The sequence below is a fragment of the Alternaria novae-zelandiae genome (assembly GCF_023758075.1).
Source record: "Alternaria novae-zelandiae strain BMP 2774 chromosome Unknown scaffold_37, whole genome shotgun sequence".
NCBI classification, from domain to species: Eukaryota; Fungi; Ascomycota; class Dothideomycetes; order Pleosporales; family Pleosporaceae; genus Alternaria; species Alternaria novae-zelandiae.
Genome location: NW_026056997.1, coordinates 1 through 25,042, shown reverse-complemented (window position 1 = coordinate 25,042; position 25,042 = coordinate 1). Strand labels below are relative to the sequence as shown.

At 54.2% G+C, this 25,042-nt stretch overlaps 10 protein-coding genes across 10 annotated transcripts; 9 read left to right on the top strand and 1 right to left on the bottom strand.

The window, feature by feature from the left end:
- Nucleotides 1-321: 321 nt before the first annotated feature.
- On the top strand, nucleotides 322-2,907 carry J4E88_010647 (uncharacterized protein; the record flags this gene model as incomplete). The annotated part of the gene is made up of 3 exons (XM_049404238.1): nucleotides 322-349; nucleotides 482-2,708; nucleotides 2,763-2,907. The coding sequence occupies 3 exons, from the start codon at nucleotides 322-324 to the stop codon at nucleotides 2,905-2,907; spliced, it is 2,400 nt and encodes a 799-aa protein (XP_049249960.1).
- Nucleotides 2,908-3,044: 137 nt separating this feature from the next.
- On the top strand, nucleotides 3,045-4,126 carry ISU1 (iron-binding protein; the record flags this gene model as incomplete). The annotated part of the gene is made up of 4 exons (XM_049404237.1): nucleotides 3,045-3,050; nucleotides 3,307-3,466; nucleotides 3,621-3,917; nucleotides 3,975-4,126. The coding sequence occupies 4 exons, from the start codon at nucleotides 3,045-3,047 to the stop codon at nucleotides 4,124-4,126; spliced, it is 615 nt and encodes a 204-aa protein (XP_049249959.1).
- Nucleotides 4,127-4,775: 649 nt separating this feature from the next.
- Nucleotides 4,776-5,956, top strand: J4E88_010645 (uncharacterized protein; the record flags this gene model as incomplete). The annotated part of the gene is made up of 3 exons (XM_049404236.1): nucleotides 4,776-5,146; nucleotides 5,220-5,638; nucleotides 5,700-5,956. 3 exons carry the CDS (start codon nucleotides 4,776-4,778, stop codon nucleotides 5,954-5,956), a joined length of 1,047 nt encoding a protein of 348 aa, XP_049249958.1.
- A 537-nt stretch (nucleotides 5,957-6,493) lies between these two features.
- J4E88_010644 (uncharacterized protein) lies at nucleotides 6,494-8,826 on the bottom strand (the record flags this gene model as incomplete). The annotated part of the gene is made up of 2 exons (XM_049404235.1): nucleotides 6,494-8,486; nucleotides 8,537-8,826. 2 exons carry the CDS (start codon nucleotides 8,824-8,826, stop codon nucleotides 6,494-6,496), a joined length of 2,283 nt encoding a protein of 760 aa, XP_049249957.1.
- Nucleotides 8,827-9,318: 492 nt separating this feature from the next.
- On the top strand, nucleotides 9,319-10,029 carry J4E88_010643 (uncharacterized protein; the record flags this gene model as incomplete). The annotated part of the gene is made up of 2 exons (XM_049404234.1): nucleotides 9,319-9,545; nucleotides 9,711-10,029. 2 exons carry the CDS (start codon nucleotides 9,319-9,321, stop codon nucleotides 10,027-10,029), a joined length of 546 nt encoding a protein of 181 aa, XP_049249956.1.
- Nucleotides 10,030-10,551: 522 nt separating this feature from the next.
- Nucleotides 10,552-11,448, top strand: J4E88_010642 (uncharacterized protein; the record flags this gene model as incomplete). The annotated part of the gene is made up of 2 exons (XM_049404233.1): nucleotides 10,552-10,696; nucleotides 10,763-11,448. The coding sequence occupies 2 exons, from the start codon at nucleotides 10,552-10,554 to the stop codon at nucleotides 11,446-11,448; spliced, it is 831 nt and encodes a 276-aa protein (XP_049249955.1).
- A 1,380-nt stretch (nucleotides 11,449-12,828) lies between these two features.
- On the top strand, nucleotides 12,829-14,433 carry J4E88_010641 (uncharacterized protein; the record flags this gene model as incomplete). Its single annotated transcript, XM_049404232.1, has 3 exons — nucleotides 12,829-13,058; nucleotides 13,109-13,745; nucleotides 13,795-14,433. 3 exons carry the CDS (start codon nucleotides 12,829-12,831, stop codon nucleotides 14,431-14,433), a joined length of 1,506 nt encoding a protein of 501 aa, XP_049249954.1.
- A 683-nt stretch (nucleotides 14,434-15,116) lies between these two features.
- J4E88_010640 (uncharacterized protein) lies at nucleotides 15,117-17,738 on the top strand (the record flags this gene model as incomplete). The annotated part of the gene is made up of 3 exons (XM_049404231.1): nucleotides 15,117-17,365; nucleotides 17,416-17,571; nucleotides 17,621-17,738. The coding sequence occupies 3 exons, from the start codon at nucleotides 15,117-15,119 to the stop codon at nucleotides 17,736-17,738; spliced, it is 2,523 nt and encodes an 840-aa protein (XP_049249953.1).
- Nucleotides 17,739-19,646: 1,908 nt separating this feature from the next.
- Nucleotides 19,647-22,510, top strand: J4E88_010639 (uncharacterized protein; the record flags this gene model as incomplete). The annotated part of the gene is made up of 2 exons (XM_049404230.1): nucleotides 19,647-21,576; nucleotides 21,627-22,510. 2 exons carry the CDS (start codon nucleotides 19,647-19,649, stop codon nucleotides 22,508-22,510), a joined length of 2,814 nt encoding a protein of 937 aa, XP_049249952.1.
- Nucleotides 22,511-23,097: 587 nt separating this feature from the next.
- On the top strand, nucleotides 23,098-24,236 carry J4E88_010638 (uncharacterized protein; the record flags this gene model as incomplete). Its single annotated transcript, XM_049404229.1, has 4 exons — nucleotides 23,098-23,106; nucleotides 23,134-23,876; nucleotides 23,928-24,036; nucleotides 24,102-24,236. 4 exons carry the CDS (start codon nucleotides 23,098-23,100, stop codon nucleotides 24,234-24,236), a joined length of 996 nt encoding a protein of 331 aa, XP_049249951.1.
- Between the last annotated feature and the right edge of the window lie 806 nt (nucleotides 24,237-25,042).

Here is a 25,042-nt window from a genome sequence, read left to right as displayed (position 1 = left end):
TCCGATAGCATATTGTGTAAGCATCGACCTATGAAATTGTTGAGACTCTTTCAAGTCCGGTATCCTCTCCATGAAATCAAGTCAAAGGAATGTTAAAACAATTTTCCAACTTGTTTGAACTCAGACGTGACTTCTGAGCTAGAGTGGAGCTGTCGCGTGGTGACTACCTTTCTTTCGGTATTGGTGGCAGGTATCCACTTTTGTTTGCCCCGCCGCGGGGAGGAGCTCTAGAAGCCTAGCCTATGTCATAACAACCGAATTTACGTGCAAACCGTCGCGACTTTCTACACCGTACCTCGCCCACATCAACTTTGACCAAACATGGCCTGTACGCACGTAAACGCACCCGGTAAGCACCCGTACCTGTCCCCAGATTCTACTCTCGAATGGCAAAAGAAATGAAGGGTGGCAAACATGCTTCAGACGCCTTCATTCGCTCTATGGCTACATCCTCACCCTAGGCAGTACTAACACGTCTCAGAGCTTCACCCACCAGGGCCAACGCAGTCTGTGTACCGGGAGGACTGCACCCAGTGCTTCGACTCGATCGACGACCCCACCGGCCTCGACGTGTGCCTCTACTGCTTCAATGGTGGATGCACGAGCGATCGCAATCATTCCCTCCTCCACGTGTCGTCCACGAACCACCCCCTCGTCCTCAATATCAAGCGCACGCGAAAGAGGGTCAAGCGCGATGAGCCTCCTCAGAAGATGACCAAGCTTGCCGTGGCAGCTGAGACCGAGGCAGACCGCTACGATACCACGACACAAGTCAAGTGCTACGAGTGCGGCGTCGACGATGTAGACAAGAGCTCGGGGAAGCTGCCCAACATTGTGGACGCAGTCCTCAAGGCGAACACGTTCGCGAAGCAGCAGGAGGTCAAGGCGTGGGAACAGGAGTTGACTGCATGCGAACATACTCTCTGTCTGGAACAACAAGCGGCGCGACAAATCGAATCGCAGAACCTGGGACACTGCTCGGAGTGCGAGCTTAACGAAAACCTCTGGCTTTGCTTGACCTGCGGCAATCTGGGTTGTGGTCGTCAGCAGTTCGGTGGCGTTGGTGGCAACTCACACGGTGTGGGACATACCAAGTCGACTGGTCATCCTGTCGCAGTCAAGCTCGGGTCTCTCACCGCGGATGGCACGGCTGATATCTACTGCTACGCCTGTGACGAAGAGCGCATCGATCCAGAACTACCGGACCATCTAGCACACTGGGGCATCAACATCAAGGACAGGGTGAAGACCGAGAAGAGTCTTACGGAGATGCAGGTCGAACAGAACTTGCGCTGGGACTTTGCTATGGTGACCGAAGACGGCAAGGAACTGCAGCCATTGTTCGGACCAGACTTCACAGGATTGAAGAACCTGGGCAACAGCTGCTACCTGAACAGCACTCTGCAGGCCCTGTTCTCGATTCCAGAGTTCAAAGACCGATACTACCTCCCCAACGAAGCTCCGCCGGCGACGCCACTCCCTGCCGAGGATTTGGAAACTCAGATGCGCAAAATCGCAGACGGTATGATTTCAGGTCGATACTCAAAGCCAGATAGCGACGTCATCACCAACGAGCACAACCCAGAGGTTCCTCACCAGCGCGGCCTCGCGCCTGCCATGCTGAAGCACCTGATCGGACGAGGCCACGCCGAGTTCTCAACTATGCGACAACAGGACGCGTTTGAATTGCTTCTGCACGTACTCCAACTTGTTTCACGCAGCAAGCACGTTGAGCCCCATAAGGATCCGGTCGGTGCTTTCCGCTTTGCGATGGAACAGCGGTTACAATGTGTCAGTTGCAAGCGCGTTCGATACAAGACAGACGAGCAAGAGAATATTTCCATCCCAGTTCCCATCCGGCGGATACCAAAAGACTCGCAGATGGACGTCACCAACAACGACGGCAAGAAGGAAGAAAAGGAAGAGTTCGAGCCAGTCACGCTGAAGGAGTGTCTCGACATTTTCACGGCCGAGGAATTGGTTGAGCTTACTTGCGGTGCATGTGGCAGCAAGGATGGCTTCACGAAGAGGAGCATGTTCAAGACGTTCCCTTCAGTGTTGGCCGTCAACGCTAGGCGATTTGAACTGGTCAACTGGGTGCCTACCAAGCAGGATGTTCCCGTCATTGTCAACGATGAACCTTTCGCTTTCGACGCCTACAAGTCAAATGGTTTGGTAGAAGGAGAGGAGCTTCTCCCAGAAGATGTAGACACAGGAGCGTCGGGCAGTTCGAAGTGGGCACCCAACGAGGCGGCACTTTCGATGCTTGAGGCTATGGGATTCCCTCGGGTTCGATGTGAAAAGGCTCTACATGCTACTGGTAACGAAGATGCCGAAGCAGCGATGAACTGGCTGATTGGACATATGGAGGATCCAGATATCGATGACCCCGTCGACTTCAACGCTGGTTCTGGTGGAGGCGCAGCCGCTGCATCTGTTCTCGACCCTGAAAAAATCGAGAACCTAGGAGCTATGGGCTTCAACGCTCCACAGGCACGCCAGGCTCTGAAGGAGACGGGTGGTGACATGGAGCGCGCTGTCGACTGGCTGTTCAGCCACCCCGATGCCCCAGGCGACTTCGACGAAGGTGGGAGCTCCGAGGCACCTGCGGAGCCAACAGAGAAGAAGTTGGCTGGTAGTGAGACGCTGCCTGCAAACTTCCAGCTCCAGTCGATAGTATGCCACAAGGGTAGTTCGATACACGCCGGGTAAGTTTTCCGCATTTGGACTATCACGGTAGAGGATTCGCTAACACGCCATAGACACTACGTTGCGTTTGTGCGCAAGCAGTTGCCAGGCGAGCAGACTGCGTCATGGGTTCTTTTCAATGACGAGAAGGTGGCCAAGGCGGCGGACATTGAAGAGATGAAGAAGTTTGCCTACGTGTATTTCTTCCGACGTTTGTAAGACAGCGGGTCTAGGTCCCTCACCACGGACTAGCATAGCGAAAGCGGAGTTGTGTCGGGTTAGCATTAGCATTGATGAAACGGCGAAACGAGAGCGGATTGGGAGCATTGCGGCGCAAGCTGCTAGATAGCATCAGCATGGCTGTAGGCGATATGAATGGAGCTGAAGTTCCATCTGATAGCAGGACGAACGGAGATAGCACTCGTTCGCCGGTGATCTGGAGCGGTTCTCCGAGATGATTCCATGATAAGTGTGGGGTATGTGTGCGCACGGACATTACGTCGCCGGCGGCCGGGCGTGGCTTTTCATCATTACTTCAATTGTCCGTCGCCATCCACCTCCGCTACACCTACACCAACATCCAACCGCTACCCGAACTATTCCCAAAACTCACCAAAGATACTACCGAACCTCAAAACACCACACACATCGATCGCCACCATGTTCAGGAGAGTCGCAGCAGCAGTGCCCGCTCAGGCAGGAAGAGTGCTCGCAACCGCCGCCAGGCCCAGCATCGTTTCGCCCATTCGCACAGCAGCACCCGCAGTCTCAGCAGTCGGTCGGCGGCAGTACCACGAGAAAGATAAGTCGCCCTCCCCTCTTGTTCGGAAAATCGATGTGGTGGCGACACGGGAGTCCGATCGGAATCACCTCGTCATCGCACCACCATCTCCGACTAATTATATCTGAGAACGCTCAGCTAACATTCGCAGCACTGCTCGACCACTACAACAAGCCTCGCAATGTCGGCTCCATGTCCAAGACGGACAACGACGTCGGTACTGGACTAGTCGGCGCACCCGCATGTGGCGACGTCATGAAGCTCCAGATCCGTGTCGACCCCAACAGCAACACCATTAGCGATGTCAAGTTCAAGACTTTCGGCTGCGGCAGCGCGATTGCGAGTTCGAGTTACCTGACGGAATTGGTCCGGGGCATGACACTGGAGGATGCGTCGAGGATCAAAAACACAGAGATTGCAAAGGAGCTTTGCCTACCACCTGTAAAGCGTGAGTATCCCACAACACGAAAGCGAGAATCAGGACCAGATTACTAACTGCTTGCAGTGCATTGCTCCATGCTTGCTGAAGACGCCATCAAATCCGCCATCTCCAACTACTACACCAAGAACCCCAACGCACGGCAAACAGACCTTGGCGGCAAGTCGGCGCCGCTGCCAAAGGTGGAGATTGAGACTGTTTCTTCAGCGACGGCTTAGGAAGGACGAGGACAATGATGATGTAAATTGATACCAAGGGGACGAGAAGGAAGGATGGAAAGGAAAGTTTCCTGATGTTACCTGCATTCAGTCTTTCGCTACTCAATGTACCGGGTATGACTTGGGCGTTTGAGCGTTACGGCGGCTGGCTTCCTGTATAGTAGGCTGAGAGTACATATGTTTTATCGCAATGAACAAAATTCTTAATGCGAAGCCATGGGGTTGAGTTATGATGTGACGTGTGATGGATGGATAGAGGAAGTAGCTGCTGAATAGGACGAGACTGGGGCTATTGCAGTTGTAACACGCACCAGCGGGAGTCGGCTATGTGTTCATCTTATGAGCTGAGTGTCACGCCATGTAGGTGCTCTACATACGATTATCTTCTGTATCAGATGATGCATGTATGAAAGCGTTATGCAGCCTTGTAGCGTCTCTGTAGATCAGAATCGCGCCTAAATTTAGTCTCACGTAGATCATGCTCTGGTTATGCGAACGATGTTTAGCCTCCGTCATGAAGTTTAGGTAAACGTGAAAGGGCTTATGACGCTTTGGACCCTTGCGTGGTTCACGCCTCGGCCCAGGTCGTCCTCCGAAACTCTACCTCTCAACCCACGCTTCACTCCCGACCGTCCCGTAACTGCCCAGCATGTCGACGGCCCAAGAAGACGAGGCAGTCCCCGCTATACGATTCAAGCGCCGCAAGATCGCGCACCCGAAGCGCGTCTATACCGAAGACGATGCGCCTACTGTCTCCGCCTCGCATACGCCCGTTGCTGCGACTCCCAACGACGCGCCTGTCTCGCCGACCGGAGCCAACGATGAAGAAGAGTCGGTGCCGAACCTGAAAGAGATACTGCGCAACCGAAAGCGGCCCCGCGACCGACTGAAGGAAACCACGCGCAAAGCAGAGCCGCCGCGGACAGAGGTGGTGCAAGTAGAAGCACCCCGGCCAGACCAGTATACCAGCCGCTTCGTCGCGCAGACGGGGCAGGTGGTAGACCGCGATGACAAGCAGATGTGAGTGGACTCTTCGGCAGATTACAACCGGCTCGAAGGAGGGCACCGTCAAGCATGGAGGCTAATGTGCCAGGTCGGAATACGTAGAAGCCCGCATGGCTGAAAAGAACTATCGCCAGTACGGCTGGCCCATACCAAACCACCTCCAGGCTTCTGTAGCAGCCATCGCACCTGATCTGCGACATACCTTCGCCACTAGCTCATTGAAACAGGGCACGACCAGCAGTACCGAGAGTCCCGCGGATAACGAACATAGCAACCGGTTGGCGGCAGGCCAGGGCAAGCTTCAGGAAGTAGACCTAGGCCCTGATGCTGCGGCGCGCACCGAACAAGCCTGGAAACGATGGGACAAGGGCGAGCCAGAACCGCCAGCGAGCAAAGCGCGACGAGACAAGTACGGCTACGCGTGGCGCAAGCCTAAAGCCAACGGCAAGACGGAAGAAGACAAGCGACGCGACCAGATGGTTGAAGCTGTATTGAAAGAAGCCAAACGTACGTTCCCTTCCCTCTCCCTTCCCCCCTCTCACAACCTCCTCACTAACATCCCCACCAGTCGACTTCTTCGACTCGACAAGCCCCGCAAACCCCCACGCCAACACATCCACCAACACCGACGACGCCCTCGTCGAGCAGTTCCGCAACGAATACTTCGAGTCCATGGAAGCCAAACAACAAGCTCGTAAACCACCTGCTCCCCCCGTCAAGGGGGCGCCGCCACCTATTACGGGACCCAAGTTGGGTGGCAGCAAGAGCGCTAGAGCCAAGATGCACAAGTTACAGCAGGAGGAGGCTGCGAGGAAGAAGAGGTAATGTTTGTTGTACATGGATTTTTTTTCGTGTTGTTGTTGCTGTGGTATCCGCTGCGAGGATTTGTGGGTTGTTATATAAGAGGATTTGATGCACTGTCTTGTTGGATGGTTGTTTTGGATTGGTCTTCTTCGTCTTGTTTGATCCCCACATTGAAAGAGGGATTGAGGTATTAACACCAAATTTGTTTAGTGGCGCAAGGACGAACGATGGACGAGTGCTTGAACGATCCGAGTGGATGGATACGCAGGTCAAGAAGACGACTTGGTATAGCGGTTAGTGAGATCGGTGTCTGAGGTTATGGGTTCTTCCGGTACGACGACCGAGACTGGGGGGCCGGCCATATAACACAGTATCGGTGCATGGGATAGACTATTTTGCTCCAAATACAATGATGGCATACTGATATCTTACATACAAACAACTAAAATACCCAAGACCTAGTCATACATACTAGCTCAACGCCAAACAAGTACCCCGGTTATACTATACCCATACCCCAAAAAAAAACCTTATACCCTTATCCTCATAACACTCATCTCAAAGCTTCCTCGGAGCCGCAGCAGCCGGTTTCTTCGCCGCCCCATCCCCAACACCCACTTTCTTCGCCGTCCCATTCGCCGCACCCCCTATCTTATTCGGCGCCTTCTTCCCCTCCATCTTCTTCGCCGTCGACAAATCCCCCATCTTCCCCGCCAACTCCCCCGTCTTCTTCACTGCCGCCGCTTGCCCCTTGTTGTCCACCTTTTCAGGCACCTGAACAGCACCGCTAGGCGTCACCTTGATCGGCACACCGCCTGCTGTCATGAACGTCGTTCCCTTCTTCTCCTGCTGCGCTTTTTCGATGTCTTCTTTGCCCACTTTGATCTTGACGCCATTCGCCATGGTTAGCGTGCCTGTTTTCTTGGCTTGTTCGACTTCGGTTTGGGGGACGCGGATCATGACGCCTGAGGCTGTCATCATTTCTTTCATGGGACCTGTGGGTGGAGATGGGGTGGGTTTCTTGGTTGCTGCCGCGGGGTTCGCTCGGGCGTGTGCGGCGGTGCCTGGTTTAGGTGCAGTGGCTGCGGCTGTGGATTTCTTCGCTGAGGATGTAGGGAGGTTTACGGCGCTTTGGGCTCGCCTTACTGCTGGGGTCGCAGCAGTGGGCGTTTGCAGCGTCTTGGTCATTGGAGGTGGTAGTGCTGTGCTTGCTCTTCTCATTCCATTGGGCATTACAGCGCCGCTTGCGATCGCTGTTTCTTTGACTAGTTTGGCGAGGTTTTCTTGTGTCAGGCGCTGTACTTCTGGTACTTCTTTGGGTCCGGCGGCTTGTGCGGCGCCCATTTGTGCGGCACCTTCAATCATCTTTTCTAGCTGCTCGGGGCTTGGGAGGCCTTTGATATCGCCGCCTTGACCTAGTAGTGTTTTCATGTGCGTTTGGAAGAATTCTTTGGCGCCGGGTATGGGTAGGTCTTCGGGTGAGGCACCGTAGGCTACGGTTAGAGCCATCATGACGGAGGTTATTGGAGCGAAGATCTTGACGAATTCGTTCCAGTTGCCGCTCTTGACTTCGGTTTCGATTTGGACGGCTGGGCGGGGGACGGTTCGGATGGTCTTGTTTCCGCCTCTGCTGCTCTCGCTCTTGGTGTCCATGTCCAGGTGGTTCTTCCAGAAATCTTCTGCGGGGAAGCGGTTGTGGCGGCTGAAGTATTCTAGCATGTAGTCTTTCTCTCTCCAACGGTTTCTCAGCCAGACTTCAAATGCGTGTGTGTTCTCGTATGGGATGTCGTCGAGGTGAAATCGTCGCCAGTGCATGTTCACTGACTTGGGAGGCCGGCCTTCGAAGAAAGAAGAGCGGAGGGTGAAAATATCTTGACCGAATTGACCTTCTGGCACGCCTTCGTATGCGATGGTGCAATCGTACAGCCAATCTGTTGTTTCCCTCAATTCGTTGAGGCAGAACTTGAGACCAGTGCTGCGTGGGAGTAGCTGATGCTTCATGTCCTGCAACCCATTCTTCTTCGCCCATTGCTGGCTCTTTTCGCGTGTAGTCTTTGACAGATTCGTGCCCTCAGGAAAGATGATCAGCCACATCGGATCTCCCTTCTTGTTCAATTTGCTGAGGTGTTTCTTGAATGTACGCTGGTCTTCCTCCCATTTTCTAGATAGGAAGATGAAGTTGTAGAACTGGGCGCCCCATCCAATGATCGGAATGTTCTTCAGCGACTCTTTTAGAATGATGTAGATGAAGCCGTGCATGTTGTTGGTATATGCGATCCACCAGATGTACAGCCAGTCGGTGTAGAGCTGATGGTTTGCCATGAGAACCATACGGTCTGCAAAGTTGCATTGTAATGATCCGTCTTTGCGTTTGATAAGTTGGCCGACCATGCTGGAGTCGCCAGATACACGGACGACAGTCGGAGCCCACCATTGGGTGAGACATGTGATCAGGATGGCGAAGCATTCTTTGGTGTAGGCCATGTACCCATCGTAGAATTGCGGATCAATCAGCTTTAGTGGTGCGCCTAGGAATTGGGATGCGCTTATACTGTCAGGTATTAGTTGGGTGTATCTGGGGGTGGGCATGGACGTGCTTACGCCAGAACGCCGGACAAGAACGTCGAAGCTAACGTGAAGGCCCGTTCTGCCTGTGTCAACTCGCCAAAGCGCGGTGGTCCAGCCGGATGCGCTTCGACATTGTCTTTCGAGATTCGCAATCCAGCACCGAGGTCATCTTTCTTCTTCCTCTTAACAGCAGCTGGTACCGGCGGCTTGGACGCTGATTGGCTCGCTGGGGTTGGCTTTGGAGCCGTCGCCTTCTTCACTGGGGGTTTGGCAGCGGGCGACTTGGTAACGACGGGCTTCTTCGTAGCAGTAGCAGGCGACATCTTCCACAGTTGGCACACGAGCGAACATCGAAGTCCAAAACGTCAAACACGACTATCAGCACCAGTGACGGGCTACCCGCGACGTCAGTGCAGGCTAACGGTTCCAGGTTCGAGATCAAGATGGATGCTCCACTTGCGCGTCGTCAACCCCTGTCAGCGTGCCGTGGCATGACGTTATGTGTGGCGGCGTACAACCAAGTCAAGCAAGCAAGATATTCGAGACACGCTGTTACCCCTTCCTTAGCTTCTTGGTTTACTCAATAACACTATACTCGCTCCGCAGTAGATACCGATTCTCGAGAACGTCTCCATTACATCCCTCTTCCAACAATCCCATCATATCTACATCACAACTACGGTACGTTCGATCGTGACAGCTGTCGGCCCTGGCGCATGCTCGAGTGGTGCACGCGAGCACCTTCATACACATTTGGGCTCGAGACTGACACATATCACAGAATTAATCCGACAACACACATCGCATTCTCCATCATGCCCGCAGCCTCAGTAGCATCAGCGCCGGCAAAGCGCACCACCAACAAGGCCACCGCTTCAAGGGCTCCCAAGAAGGCTACCCAGGGCGCAAAGAAGCCCCAGACGAATGGCGCAACCAACGGAGCGTCGCACCCTCAGATGTCACCATACACTATCATGGCTTCGAGAATCGCAAACCGCGTCGCCGAAATGGCAGAGAACATGACATTCGTCGAGCGCGAGAAGTGAGTCGTCCGAACTTCCTTGAATTTTCCCCTGGCATACTTTCTCTGGTTCCGGTTGCGACGGCGTGGAAAATCAGGGCTGCACTACACAACTGCCGACCGGAATCTGGACCCCTATCGCATAGTCACTGATCTAGACGTACATTTGCTGACAAGTTCTGGTAGGCCCCAACAGCAAGCGCAACAGCAGCAACAACAGCAGTCCGCCCCGTCAAACTCGGGAAAGAAGCCACCCAGGAAACTCGAGATGCGCATGCCCAACAACGGCGCCTCGCCGACCAACATCACCTTCAGCGCACCTTTCCTCGACAACACACTCGCCAAGCTCCTTACGCTCCAGAACCGCATGCTGACAGTCAGCAACGACATCGCCGCGTGCGAAGACGTAGACGACAAGACTAAGCAGGAACAATTTGCGCAGAGCGCTGAGTTGAGCCGCATCATTGCTCTGATCTGCGCCGAGAAGGCCAGACAGGGTGCTTAATATGTTACTTTTGTCAAAGCAACGAGTAGTTACGAGCGTTTCTTTTTCGATGGCGTTGAGGGTATGTAATCAAAAGGGTTTGACAGTAGTAGCGCGCTTTGTACGAATAGTATGAATGACGATAAACGTAATAAGTTGACATACGTGCACACTTCATCGTGATACTCAGCCTCAACGCTGTACCGCCTGGCGTACTGGTGACATGCCACGGCAGAAAAGCTACAACACAAGCTAAAAACCTGCATCAAAAAGATCGCCAGCCTGGACTTTGGTTCAGGTCCACATCGCTGTGCCACAATAACGTCATTTGACGCGGGGCGGCAGCGACCCCCCTGCATGCGACGGGTAGCGAAACAGGTTCAAGCTGCGGTGGCGCCAAGGGCCATGCATCATCGGGAGAACATGATCTGGGGTCCAACAAGTCTAGAATCATAGAGCTCTTTCGATACTACCATAGCTTCTACGTCGAACCTAGCTCTCGACATCAATTGCAGTCGCGAGATCGCTATACGTACGGTCACAATGACGAGCTTCATCTCAAACATCATCTGGAACTCGGTGGAGGGCTTCGTAGATGCCGGAAAGAAGACGGCGGGTGAATATGGTGGAAATGCGTTGATTAAGGCTGGGGATATGATTGAGAATAGTGGAAGGAGTGTGGGAAATGGTAAGCTCCTCTCTTTATCTCCCATCATCCACATACCTCTCAAAGTACTCACTAACATGCGCCCAGGTCTCGAGAAGAAAGCAACAAGCTACGGCACCGCAATCACCGGCCAAACCTACAAACCCACAGCCAAAGCTCTCCCTTCCACAGCACGAAAGCCCGTAGTCAAGCGTTCGAACTCGACCCCCGCGAGCAACAAGCCAACAACCAGTGGAACGCCCCTAGGTGCGAAGAAGTACCCGGGTAGTAACCAAGTCAACGGCGCTGTTGGAGGAGCGAAGAAGACCGTCGGAGGAACTGTCGGAGGACTGAACAAAACCGTCGGAGGAGTAATAGGCAACGCATCCAAAGCCACCGGCGGTGTCATAGGCCGCGCAAACAGCACCGTCGGCAGCGTAACAAACACCACCACAAAAGCCACCTCCGGCCTCGTAGGCGGCAGCCAAAGAGCCATCGGCGGAGCCACGAAATCGATTCCTCCTTTCAAAGGCCCCGGCGCAACTCCTTCGGCCAACGGCCTCCCCAAACCCGCATACCCGACGACCAAGAAGGCGGCAGTCAAGCCCGGCCAACCGAAGCCATTTACACCGCCTACGGAGCAGAAGAAGCCGGATCCGAAGAAGGCTTATCCGGGGACGAATACGCTGCCAGGGACGAGTCGGACGCCGGTTCAACAGCAGAGGTTGAAGCCGTTGCCGAAGGCGGCGCCGCAGATTGGGCAGGGGCAGACTATGTCGCATCTTGCTATTTAGGAAGGAGAGAAGCGGCGGCGGGGTTTGCTTTGGAATGGGGGTGGTATGGCGTTGAGGTGTGGAGATTTTGGATGTAAGATTATGATATGGTGGGTTGGGATTTTGTTTGGATGGATGTATGGATTGGGTTTTGTTAGCTGTCTCGTCTAGTTCACTATGATGATGGCTGTGTATTGTTTCGAGCATACTCAGAAGATATTTGAATGATATGGGAATTTGGTATGCCTAATGAGATGCTCTTGACGTTTTTGTTTTCTCCTGTGTATTCAATGCTGTGTTATAAATAGCATAGATACTATACTTACTTGAGATAGCTCTCTAGCACGCAGCGCGTTTGGAGACGGCCGCGAGCTCGGAGAGCTTATCGAGACGAGAAGGCGCAGAAGAGTTGGACGGGTAAGGAACTGCGTGTGGGCTAGGAGTGGACATGTAGACGTTGGTATCGTAGTAAGTATTTGGTTCCCTTTGGAATGGCATTCGATGTGTATGTTGAAAACGAGTATGAGAATGAGCTCTTGATGCTGGGATATTGGTTTGGATGATATCGCATTGCAAATTTCGCTCTTCTAAGCCATGGAAGCAATACCCGACGAGTTTTATCCATCATCGCTTTCGCCATCACCTGATGGGATAGTTCAGACATCGTTTCTGTCGTTGGTATTGTGGGAATTGTGAGTGGCTCGTCATCTATTGGTCGCCCCGGTACCCTGGGATGAATTAGCGGGCATAATGTCGTTCATTGATCATTGATGGCGTTGGTGATGCTGATAACTGATACCCACATAAGTAGGTGGAAGGTACGTACATGTGGACGTGTACTTCGCGTACTTCGCAAGACCGCAGCACCCCATTCTAGGGAAAATGGAAGCCTCGGAGTCACTTCGTACGGAGGATAATAGAGATTACTTGGAAGCCTATCTCACCTTAGGACTTTATTATCTTTCTCTTGCTGCCTTGATGTATCGTGCAAAGCACCCGTTCAGTTCTCTCTTGTGCGAGGCGGCAGCGTTATGACGTTCTCATCCACCATAATGTTCAGCCTCAAAGACAAACACAAGGGTAAAGCTATCAATCTAAACTCTACTTCGTTGAGAATTTCGGCCGGTCTGCGGTGTGCGGGCCTAATTCCGTTCCGTCCACGATGTGCATCCCCCAATGTCGATCTCCCCGCCCAGCCCCACCTCATCACACTTTATCCCCAACACAGCGCATCAGACCGCCTATCATGAAGCTTCGGGGTGGAGTCGTACCGATCTCGGCATTTGGTTAAGCTTCGGCATGAGTCTTGGAGTGCTTAATATGCTCGCCTCCCCTGCTGCGCTCCCGCGCGCTGCCGTTCTTGTTTACTACCCACGATTTTGAGACCGTGCGCCGATTAAGATGCGTTTTTTTACTTCGAAAGATCCGGAGAGCGTGGAACAGAATGAGGAGAAGAAGGTCGAGATGATGAAAGAAGGAGATGGAGACGCAGAAGCTGGGCCAGCTGCACGGGTGGAAGACGAGATTGACCCGGTGATCGAGAAGCGCGTGCGCCGGAAATTGGACACGCATATCGTTCCTTTGCTATCGGCACTGTATCTGCTGGCATTCCTCGATCGGTCAAATATTGGGTACGAAGAACATCTTTACAATGGAGAAAGCATGGCTAATGTGGCATCAGCAACGCGCGAATCGCGGGTATGGAAGAAGATCTCGACCTGAGTAGTTCGCAGTACCAGTGGCTACTTACAATATTCTACATCTCGTATATCGTCTTCGGGTTTCTCGCGATCATGTGGAAAGTCGTACCACCGCATATTTGGGCTGCGGGCTGCGTCTTCGTCTGGGGTCTCGTTTCGACCGTACAAGCTGCGACAACCTCATGGGGAGGAATGATGGCACTGCGGTTCCTCATGGGAGCTGCAGAGATTGCATATGGTCCCGGCGTGCCATTTCTGCTTTCGTTCTTCTACTTAAGGCATGAGCTTGGGCTTAGGTGTGGGTTGTTCCTATCGGCTGCGCCGCTAGCCAACACGTTCGCAGGAGCTCTGGCCTATGGAATTACGAGCGGTGATCCTGGAATGGCGAAATGGCGCGTATTGTTCTTGGTAGAAGGCTTGCCTACAGTCGTCATGGCTGGAGTTGCCTTCTTCTTCTTACCAGACAGTCCGGAAAAAGCGAAGTTTCTGAATGAAGAGGAAAAGGCGGTTGCGAGAGCTCGTGGCGTGGCACAGGCTGGCGCTGGAACAAGAATTGGAGCTATCAACTGGAAAGAGATGTTGGAGGGACTGATGGATCTAAAAGGCTGGATACTCGGTGTAAGTCTGACAACGCGATGTGGTGGTTCTTAACTGACCTAATCAACAGCTCATGTACTTCTCCGGGAACGTTGCATTCTCGTCGCTACCGGTGTTCCTTCCCACGATCCTCAACGAAATGGGCTTCTCGAAGGTCAATGCGCAGGGCCTAACAGCACCGCCATTCTTCTTGTCCTTCCTCACAGTAATCGCCACATGCTACATCGCGGACCGGACGCAACAGCGAGGTATCATGATCGCTATCCTCACGGCCATTGGAGGGATTGGCTATGTCATCCTGGCAACCACGAAGAGCGTAGGAGCGAGGTATTTCGGAGTCTTTTTGGCTGCTGCTGGTATTTTCCCAGCTATAGGCAATGTACTGCCTTGGGTCACGAACAATCAAGGCAGCGATACTCGGAGAGGTACAGGAATAGTCATCCTGAACTTGATCGGTCAATGCGGACCTCTGCTAGGGACCCGATTGTATCCCACATCAGAAGGGCCATTGTACGTCAAGGGCCAGTCTGTATGTGCTGGGTTCATGTTTCTGTTCTGCCTGTTGTCTCTTTTGCTGAGAACAATTCTCGCGTGGGAGAACAAGAAGCTGGATCGCAAGTACGGGACATTGGCGCAGCAAAGCGAAACCGGTGGGAGCAAGAGGGAACTAGGCGAAAACTATGGCCCGAGATTTCGCTACGTCTTGTAGGTGTAGAGCTACCAATGACAAACCAAGCTGTTATCGCAATGCGGTGCCACTCGATATGCAGCTTGACGCGGGGCATGCTGAAGCCAGCGAGATACCCAAGTATGGAATTGTTTGATCGGCTTGATCGAAAAGTGTGCCTTGCTCTTTCTAATCTATTGATGACTAGTGACGCACGGAATTACCATTAGAGGTCGGGGTAGTGTAAACAAGCGTAATAGCGCCAAATCAAGTGCTAGGGCGAAGCAATGGCGCATGCAGGATTGCCATGTTCCCGAATCGGCAATTGACCACGCGACAGCCGTTGCTCAGAACAGCCACCAACGTGTACAAACCAGTCGTCGCACTGACATGCAGACTGCAGGGCATTATCGCGGAGATGGCGACAGAGATGGGGTTGCTGGCAGCAGTGTGCGCGAGATCCACCGGATGGTTCACACATGCGAACTGCAAAGCTGGAGAGGCTAGACCCCCGGGCGGGCCCACACTTCCAGGGCACGGACACCGAGTAACGTCACTGGTAGATTCAGGACGAGATTCGCAGCAAATCCACACTCAGCACTTCCGACGCGCTTTTTCACCCACTCTCCTGCGTGTCTACTTATCAGTGGCCCATCATTGCTGCACACCCCCGTCACACAGCATTAACACTGCAATTGTTATCTTGATCCACGCGCTTTCCCGTAATGGCCTCAAATCCGTCTGGCCCTGCTGGCCCCGACGCCGGCACAGCTGCCACCTCCAGCGGCCCTTCGTATGCGGCAACTGCAGCCGCTCCACCCAAGAAAAAGAAGACGCATCGCGGTGGTAAGAAGCGCAAAAACAGGAGACAGAGTTTTGCAGCTGGAGCCGATCTCGCGCAAGGCGACTCCATGATGGAGGAGCGCCCGAGTCTGGCCAATGTCGCCAGCCATGGGCAGTCGCGAGGGAGCAACGGCTTCTACCGCACCCACAGCAACCTCAGCAACACAAGCCTCGAGAGCGAGGCTCTGCTGGACCACCGCGAGCAGCCCACCATCCGGACGCGTCGTCCCAGTGTGCCTGTAACGTCCATGTACCAGCCGAGGGTAAGTCAGCCCAGCGTCAGCACGCCCCAGCGGCTTCAAGCCGCAAACTCCTACGGCCGCTCACGCCTTTCGCACACTCCCGAGGAGAACTACAGTGATGGCGAAGACGATGCGGATGATAGAACGCCACTCATGGCTTCTTCTCAACGCGACATCAGGACATCCACTAGCTATGGCTCCAACAACGGCAAGCCTCGCCGAGGAAGCAAGAACTCCGCAAAGAGCTTCAAGCATATGCCCATGCCTGAACACAGGCCGGATCTGTTCACCCAACACCACCACTCTACAACCAACCTCGACGACTACGACGTAAACAACCCCCCATCCGTACCTACGAGCCCAGCTTTCGAGGCTAGCAGCGGTCTAGACGATGTCATGCTTCCCACAGACTTGGACCACCTGTCCGACCCAGGAAGGTCTAACAGTGCATCTCGAGATGCACTCATCAACATCGATGAGGACGCCCATTCAGGCACTCCACCTACTCCGGGCGACTTCACGCGCCGCATGACCGGTTCTGCGCTTGAAGATGTCTGCTTCCCCCACGAGGACATGTCTGAGATGGGACACGAAGATTACATGAACGCCCCCACAACCGGTGAGCCTACCACTCGCCGAAGACGCCGCCGCTGGCCCGATCTCGGCGTTCTACAAGCTTGGGCGCACGAGGAGAAGGAACAACGGACTATTGAAGGCATGCGCATGCGCAAGGTTAGCGAACCGCTCATGGTTGAAGGACGCCTCCGTCCGAAACGACGCGTCTGGCATCGCGAAGACAGCGACGCTCCCTATCGCTTCACGTACTTCAACGAGACGTTCGACAACACCATTCACAGCCAGAGCATCAGCGAACTCTTGCAACCAGGACAGAGCTTCAGGAATCTCTTCGTTCCTGATCCACCGATCCTGGACGACGACAGCGATTCTTCCGACACAGAAGATGACATGCTGCATGCTGGCCCCAACGGCGGCTACTCCTCACGCACAACAACGCGTTCGACTTCGAAGGCCGAGGGCAAGTACTCTTCTGGAGAACAGACGCGCTCAACAACCCCGCGTCCAACGGATGCAGGAAAACCCGACAAGCCCAATGGCGAAAAGCCGAAGCGGTTTGGCCCACGGCCTGCCTGGTGGTTGGATGTCATGTCCCCCACGGAGACTGAGATGAAGGTCATTTCTAAGACGTTTGGCATACATCCATTGACCTCGGAAGACATCCTCATGCAAGAGCAACGCGAAAAGGTCGAGCTGTTCAAGCACTACTACTTCATCAACTACCGTACTTTTGAGCAAGATGAGAATAGCGAGGATTATCTAGAGCCCGTCAACTTGTATGTTGTTGTGTTCAGAGAAGGCGTAATAAGCTTCCACTTCTCTATGACACCACATCCTGCCAACGTCCGCCGCCGTATTCGCCAACTTTCTGACTACCTTGTCCTGTCACCTGACTGGATCTCGTATGCCATCATTGACGATGTCACCGATGCATACGCGCCCATGATCCAGAAGATTGAAGAAGAGGTTGATGATATCGACGAGGCTATACTGCGACTCCATTCCAGCGAAGAAGAACAAGAAGCGGAGAAGGAGAAGTCATACAGCTACAACAACCCACACTACAAAGAGCCTCCCGAAATCAAGTCGCAGCAAGAAACCGGCCGAGACATGTTGCGACGTGTGGGTGAATGCAGAAAGAAGGTTATGAGCCTCTACCGCTTGTTGGGCAACAAGGCCGATGTCATCAAGGGTTTCGCGAAGCGATGCAACGAGCAGTGGGACATCGCCCCTCGCAACGAGATTGGCATGTATCTTGGAGATATCCAGGATCACATCGTCACTATGACAGGTAACCTGAGTCATTACGAGAAGTAAGTTGAACCCTGCACAACTAAAGACCGCGAACTAATCAGCTCTTCAGTCTCCTGTCTCGTGCTCATAGCAACTACCTTGCCCAGATCAACATCAGGATGAATGAACGTCAAGAGAAGACGTCTGATATTCTTGGCAAGCTTACTGTGCTCGGAACGATCGTCCTGCCAATGAACGTTGTGACGGGTATCTGGGGTATGAACTGGTGAGTCAAGACCTCAACTCTGATCGAACGATAAGCTAACCAAACGCAGTCTTGTCCCTGGCCAAGACATCGAGAACCTCAACTGGTTCTGGTGCATTACTGGAGGCCTCATCACCTTCGGCCTTATGTGCTACTTCATTGCGAAGAGGGTGTACGGCATCGTTTGATCACGTTCAAGAGAAAAGCATAGACTGCCATTTGGTTGAGAGAACACATTGTATCGCGTGGCGTTGGTGGTCGGGTTTCGCTCGCGTTGAGTCGTCCCTGGTTTGAGTTGGACCAAGACAGTACACACGTTTGCTTTTGTACCACTACTATATATCGGAGTCAGGCTTGTTATTCGACTAATTAATGACAGTTGTTTGATTTCCAACCGTCAATGTGCTCTGCTGACCCGCTTTCGTATGTTATTTCCTCACAGTGATACCGATGTCCGCGCAGTCATCTGGCCCCCAGTGTCGCCCCTCTTTGAAACACAGACGGGAGGCCACGTACAGTGAGTGTTATCGCCCAGCCGTGTTTACCGGCAGCTATGCGTCTCCGGTCAGTGAGCGAGAAAAGTGGGTATCTACCGGGAGGTGGCTTCGTTTCATACAGTCACTCCAGGTGGTGAGTCGTTGAGAAGCTGAGACATGTCCAATAGCAAGAATGTGGCTTGTTTCGGCAGTGATGTGGTCACTATGGGAGGACAGATCTACTGGACCAAGAGGCAGAGTCTCACGGCGCGGGTCGTGGGAAGGATGCAGATGGTGGTGAGGGTGTGCACTGGGTTCTTAAGGCAGTGCTTTGGACGTCTGCATGGTGCAGCCTGTTGGATACTATCCCGATCTTCACGGTACTCTGATGCACGCCTCAATCGATCGAAGTAGGTCAGACACAGTGCGCTTCCTTGCAGCGAGGGTCTGGCTTGTAGCATGCACGCCCGCGATGTGTTCAGTACATTGGGTAGGTGCTGCTCCGTCACGATGCAAAGGTTCCGGCGAGTTCACGGTCGTGGAAAAACTCTTCAACGGTCTCATCGATGTACTTTTCTGTCGATCGCGTCAAGAACATGCTTCTTGCGAGGCGTTCTATGCGAGGTGGGCAGGGTGACCCTGGGAGTATTGGGTTGCTTCACTTTTGGGCTTTGCGTGCGGTGACGCAGGAAGGTTCTTGTCTTGCAGCTTGGTGCCAGGTTGGGCCCAAGTTCTATCTTCGATGCCGCTGTCCCGTTGATGGAGTCACCAGGCAGCCGGCAGCGATGGGGAAGGGGCAGTCAGCGGCGTGAGTCGTTGTCAGCCGCAGAAGCACCGTCCACATGCTCGAGCGCTCACCGCATGCGGGGCTATGCGCATACGTGATGGCGCAATGTCCGGTGAGTTCTTGGTGCCCACAAAAAGAAACTTCTAGCGAATGTGACAGCTTGCAGGTAATGGTTCGCATAATGTGCGATGCGCGCGCTCCCGTCGTGGCTCGATGTAGGGCTGCGACGGCGCGGTGTGCCCATCTGGCTGCGAAGAGGGTACCTAGGTAAGGCAGACAGGCTTTGCGCAGACAGGCACTGCCCGACGGCGCCCGTATGTATTTAGTCACTGGAAACGCGGTGTTGAAACACATGGTCCAGCGCGCGGTCGGTTGAGGTGGTGCGATTGGTTTGACGTCATCGGCCTCAGGGTACCTCTTGCCTTCTGGGCAGGCCAGAATCAAGTCTTCTGACGGGGTCCGCTATTCCTGACACTTGACGTCGTCTGCCCTACTCGCGTTCACCCTCTTATTACCCCACCTCGTTTGCTGTCGCAGTCCGCCAGTATTGCGCATCCCCAACGATAGTGAGCGTGTTGATCAACACTCTCGCCAATCACCCAGCCCCGCCCGCTCGCGATCGACGCCTGCGAGTACCCGCCCTCGCTCAGCCGTTCACAGTCACGCCTAGCAGCGAGTCACCACGACTGGCTACGTAGGCGAGCACCCGCCGCCAGAGTCTACAAACATCCCCCATCCTCTGCTCCCCTCCTGCATTGCATTTGCATTGCGCGCACTTCCGAGCCACTGCAACTTGCCCCTCCACTTCTCTTTCCACGACTCCACGCCGCACCATGTCGGTCATCTACAAGAGGAGCGAGCGCGACCGCGAGTGGGACACCACGTCGACGCGCACCGGTGCCACTGGCTACACCACGGTGCGGCGCTACAAGGTGCCCGACCACAGCCTCGAGGAAGACACGTACGAGACCGAGATGCGCATGGTTCACCGCGGCCGCGACGACTTCGACGACCGTCGCTCCGTCAAGGACTATCACATCGAGCGCCATGAAGCGCCCGCTCCCCAACGAGAAGTGAGACACTACCACTACGCCGAGCGTGAGCGCGAAGTTTCGCCCGTTCGTTCCGAGTATCGCATCCAGCGCGAGTACGAGCGCTCCCCCTCACCAGCGCGCACCGAGATCCGCATCTCCCGGGATTACGACCGCGAGCGCGAGATCTTCCCACGGGAGCAGCCCTATGAGTTGGAGAAGTACTCGAGGTCTACTGAGTATTTCCGCCCCGAGCCGCTGCCCCAACCCCCACCACCCCAGCCCCAGTCCATCTACATCCGCAATGAGGCCCCCCAGCCCCAGCAGATGCCACCCATGCAGATGCAGATGCAGCCTATTATTATCCGGGAGGAAGCCCCTCAACCCATCATCATCCGCGAGCGCGTCCAAGAGCCCTCCTACGAGCTTGTTGAACGTACTGAAGAAGACAGACAGGTCGCTCGTCCGCAGCGCCACGAGGAAGATTACTACTACGAGCGCAGAGTGAAGGAGATCGATCGCGGCGGTCGCTACGATGAGCGATACGCCGACGAGCGTGAATACGACCACCGGTGGGGAGATAAGAACTACTACAGCGACGACGACATTTATATCCACAAGGAGAAGGATACCTGGGGCGGAAGTGAGACCCGCACCAAACGTGATGTTGCTGCAGGCGCTCTTGCTGGAGTTGCCGCAGGACAAATCATCAGGCATCACCGCAAGAGAAAGGGTGAAGCCGCTGGAGGCAACATAGGAAATGCCCTTGGCTACGGCACGCTCGGTGCTGTGAGTGCTGTGGCTCTCGATAGATTTAACAACCGTGATAGATCCCGGTCTGTTTCTTCTGATCGAGGCAGAGGCAGCCGCCGTGCTAAATCTCGCCACCGCAGCAAGTCGAGGGTGAAGGAGCTAGGCACGCTTGCCGCACTTGCCGGTGTTGGAGCTCTCGCCTACGCTGCCGGACAGAGGAACAAGAACAAGGTGGTCAAAGAGGAGACGGTTACGGTCATAGAAGATCGGCACCGAAGCAGGTCACGTCATGGAGGCAGATCGCGTTCTAGGAAGAGCCGAAGAAGATCCAGGTCCGCCTCAGTGGCTGATGACAGGGGTAGGTCTCGTAGCACGAGCAAACACCTAGACCCTGAGCATCGCAACAACAGAGCAGCGCAAGTTGGCCTTGCCTCTGCTGCTGTAGCCGGTCTTGCGGCACGCAGCCGTAGCAAGTCTCGAAAGCGCAAGGGCAAGCGCTCACCTAGCCGGATCCGACAGGGTGTTCCGATTGCTGCCGCTGGTGTTGCCGGCGCAGCTGTCACTGGACTTTATGAGAAACGCAAGGCTAAGAAGGAGGCTAGGGCGGCATCGCGGTCCAAGTCAAGGTCGCGCTCAAGGTCCAGGTCAGTCCTCTCCCGCCTTACCGGACGCAACCGCAGCAGACGTGGAAGTACAGTGAGTGAACCTGTTTTAGTAGAGTACGGCGATGATCCGGTGTACACCGATCGTGCCAGTAGTCGCAGTCGAAGCCGGGACCGCAGCCGCGCGCACCGTAGACGGCGAGGAAGCTCTTCTTCCTCTGGTGGTCGACGTGGAAGCCGGAGCCGGAGCCGGAGCAAGAGTCGATCACGAAAGGTCGCGGAGACGGCGGCGGTGGCCGGTGTAGCTGGTCTGGCTGCCCATGAAGCAGCGAAGCGGCGCGACCGTAAGAAGGCCGAAAAGGAAGCCGAACGACGACGTGAGTCCACCCCACGCCCACACCGCAATTAGCATACTCAACATTACCAGGCGAGGAGGATTCAGCCTACTCCACAGGCACCTACAGCCCCTACGATAGTCCCACTCCCACCACTGTGTCCACTGCCTCCACTGCTCATCCTAACGACTCTCGCTACTTCCCTGAGACGAACTACTTTCCCCCTCCTCCTAGTGCTCCAGTAGACCCCAACCCCAACCTCAACTTCAATCCCAACACCAACAATCCTTATCCTCCGTATAACCCAGCAGACTTCCCTCCGCCTCCCCAGAGCGCATACGAGCCAAACCATCCCTCACATTTCGTCAACCCACCACACGACGACTTGCATCTCGGCAACCCATATGCACCCCAGCACCAGCAACAACACGAACCCTATTACGGCCAGCCACGACGTGGGGGTGACAATGTGAGTGCTCCAGTCCCTGATGGCGGTAAAGAGCACCATAACTTTGCGTCTTCACGTGGTGGGTGGAGGCCGCTGCCTGCCCATGAATCTGAACAATTCGCTGATACCAGACCAGGGCCCGTAGACGACCCACCTAGCCCGAGTCCGTCACCGGAAGAAGACAAGAGCGTCCATTTCGACCCGATCCCACAAGAACGAGAGATACCCTCCCGATCGGCCTCACGATCACGGGAGTCTTCATCCGATTCCGATTCCGAAAGACAGCACAGACACCGAGACGACCACAGTCACAAGCGACACAGGCGACGCAGGGATGACGATCGATCGGATACTACAAGAGAGTCTGGCAGGGCCCGGAAAAGGCGTCACCGATCTGAGAGCCCCGGGTCAGATACCTCTGATGCTACCATCGAACTACCACCGCGCTTCGACGAGAAGGGGCGGCAGCAGCCTGAGGACCCACTGGCGGAGAAGTTGGAGAGTATTCTGCAAAACATTTTTCGATAGCGTCTCCTGCTTTGTTGATTCTCTCTTTCTTTTGAGTTACATCTTTTCGGTTTACAGAGGCACTTGATACATGTTTCTTGGAGTTTCTTTACTGTGTTTGGGCGTTTCGAGATGGGTTGGATCATGAGAACGAAGTTACGATATCACTGCATTGAGTTGTATTCCTGCAATTATGCGTAATACTTTTTCCTTCGTACACTCTATCATGAATGTTATGTTTTTAATGTTTGCAAGACTGCCTCGACTGCCTATGTTCTATCGTGACTACCTGCCTTGGGAGACTGCGAAAACACAGGTGAAGGTGGCTATGGGTCGCACCTTCCTTGTTACACCTCAGGGTCGCCGCGGCTGCTCCTTCTGTAGACGTCCCAGCTTGGCACTTCGATAAACTTCACCATCACCGTCACCTTCTCCTTCCTTTAACCACACCTCCCTGCCGAACCCGCCTCGATCCTTCACATCCCTTCGCACCTGTTTCGCTCAATTCTCAACAACATGATTGCGCAACGCTGCTTCTCAGTCTTTGCCGCGCTACTGACGGTTCTCGCAACAGCAGCACTTTCTGCTACTGCCGACTCGCCCTTTCCATGCACCGGGTGAGCTGGGGAATCATCTTCTGCAAGGCTACCAAGGCTAATGCGTGCAGTGGTTCCATCTACTTCACCGGCCATACAGTCGATGGCCTCCTCTTCCAGAACCCAGATCTATACCACGACCTATATGTTTTCAAATGCGTCACTACGGTCGTCTTCGCAGCGGATAGCGGCGGTGAAGCAGCCAACAACACTCGTGTGCGGGAGCTAGAGCGCGGCCTCGAAGATGCCTACAGTTTCATGTCCGACGTGGCTTCTGTTAGGCCGGACGGCACGCAGTCCATCTCTTCTTCGAACGAGGAAGCGCCACGTAAGGCGCTACAAGAGATCCTCGTACTGCACAATGAGACTAACCAGTATACCACAGTTGCCAATGAGACCACGGTCCAGATCGGCAAACACACTATCGTCTCTTCTTCACTACTCGGCCTATCGAACGCACAGATCCTCTACCTTCGTCTCCCGGACAGTACATACTTCGGGGAAGGGTACAAGGCATACGGCGAGGAGTCACTCAAGAAGCTATACAGCGCAGACATATCGGAGATTACCACTACCGACGGCAAGGCCACGTACACCATCGACGATCTGAAGGACATCATCGCGACCATTCTTCGCGATCGCCGAGCCAACCAAATTCGCGTGATGAACTACCAGTCGGCTCTTTCTACTGATAATGACGATGATCAGCTCGATCATGCTGATCGTATCGTCTCTGCTAAGCTCGTGATGGATGTCGTGGAAGAGGAGGAGATCGGTGGGAATGTCACCGCGTAAGTTTGGTTTCACGGTCCCTTTGAAGATATGCATGCTAACAATGTCAGATATGCATGCGACTCATTGCGTATACTGTCAACAAACAACCTCGAAACCCCGGACTACATCAAGAAGGTCGATGCATTCTTTGAGTATGCTAAGCGTGATCCTGATATGGTGAGTTGGAGACACCCTCTACAGTCTTGTGTACATGTAGTAGTTCACTGCTGATTAAAATTCAGTGCCAGAGTCTTGATGAATGTGGTCAGAGGCGCCAGAACATCAAAGATCCCTCCAAGGTCAAGTATAATGAGGTAGATCACGTCGCCAACTTCCTGAAGCGGGAGTATTACATCCGAATAGATACTGATGCCTGATACGAGAACATGTACTAGTACAGAATGTAGCCAGGGTTGACTCGAGAAACTTTCTTCCATGATGGAAAGATAATTGTGGTGGATTGTGAGATACTACATAAGATAGATACCACAAAAGGAATGAAGTCATATTCCCACTCACTACGCCCTCAACACCTTCAATGCAAAAACAAGAAAATTTCACGCCTCATCCTTCTTCCAGCCCGTCTTACGTTTAGTGTCAAATTCAGACGGACTCAGCCTCCGTGCAGTAGGCTCTTGCCCAGGAGACCTCGGCGGCGAAACATCCTTTTTCTCCTCTTCTTCTGGCTCCCACGCCCTCCTCTTCTCCAACTTTGCCTTCAAAACAGGATCCATACCATCCATGCCTGATGATGGCTTGCGCTGCGGCACAGGCGGCGGCGGCCTCCTCGTTTCGCTCGTCCGCCTGAATCCTGCCCTCGAGTCCATAGCGACGGGCATAACAGGTGGGATTTGGCCCCTTACCTCCCTCACAACAGGGACGTCAGACGCTGCAATGGCGCCACCAAGGCGCGCGAATGGTGCTGGGCTTGTGGGTGACATGGGGATACCTGAGGTTGTTGGCGTTCCGGGGATCTCTTGCGAGGGGTGCATAGGGGCACGACGGTTGCCTAGCATCATGTGACCATACGTTTGGTCGCCAACAGCGGGGAGAGAGTAGTTGATTTCTTTTGGTGCGGGCTTGGGTGCTGGAGGGGGGCGGGGTGCTGATTAGTTGACGGTGGGTTTGGGGGCGGGGGCTGGAGCTGGGGCTGGGTTTGTGGTGCTTGTGGAGGCGCAATGGT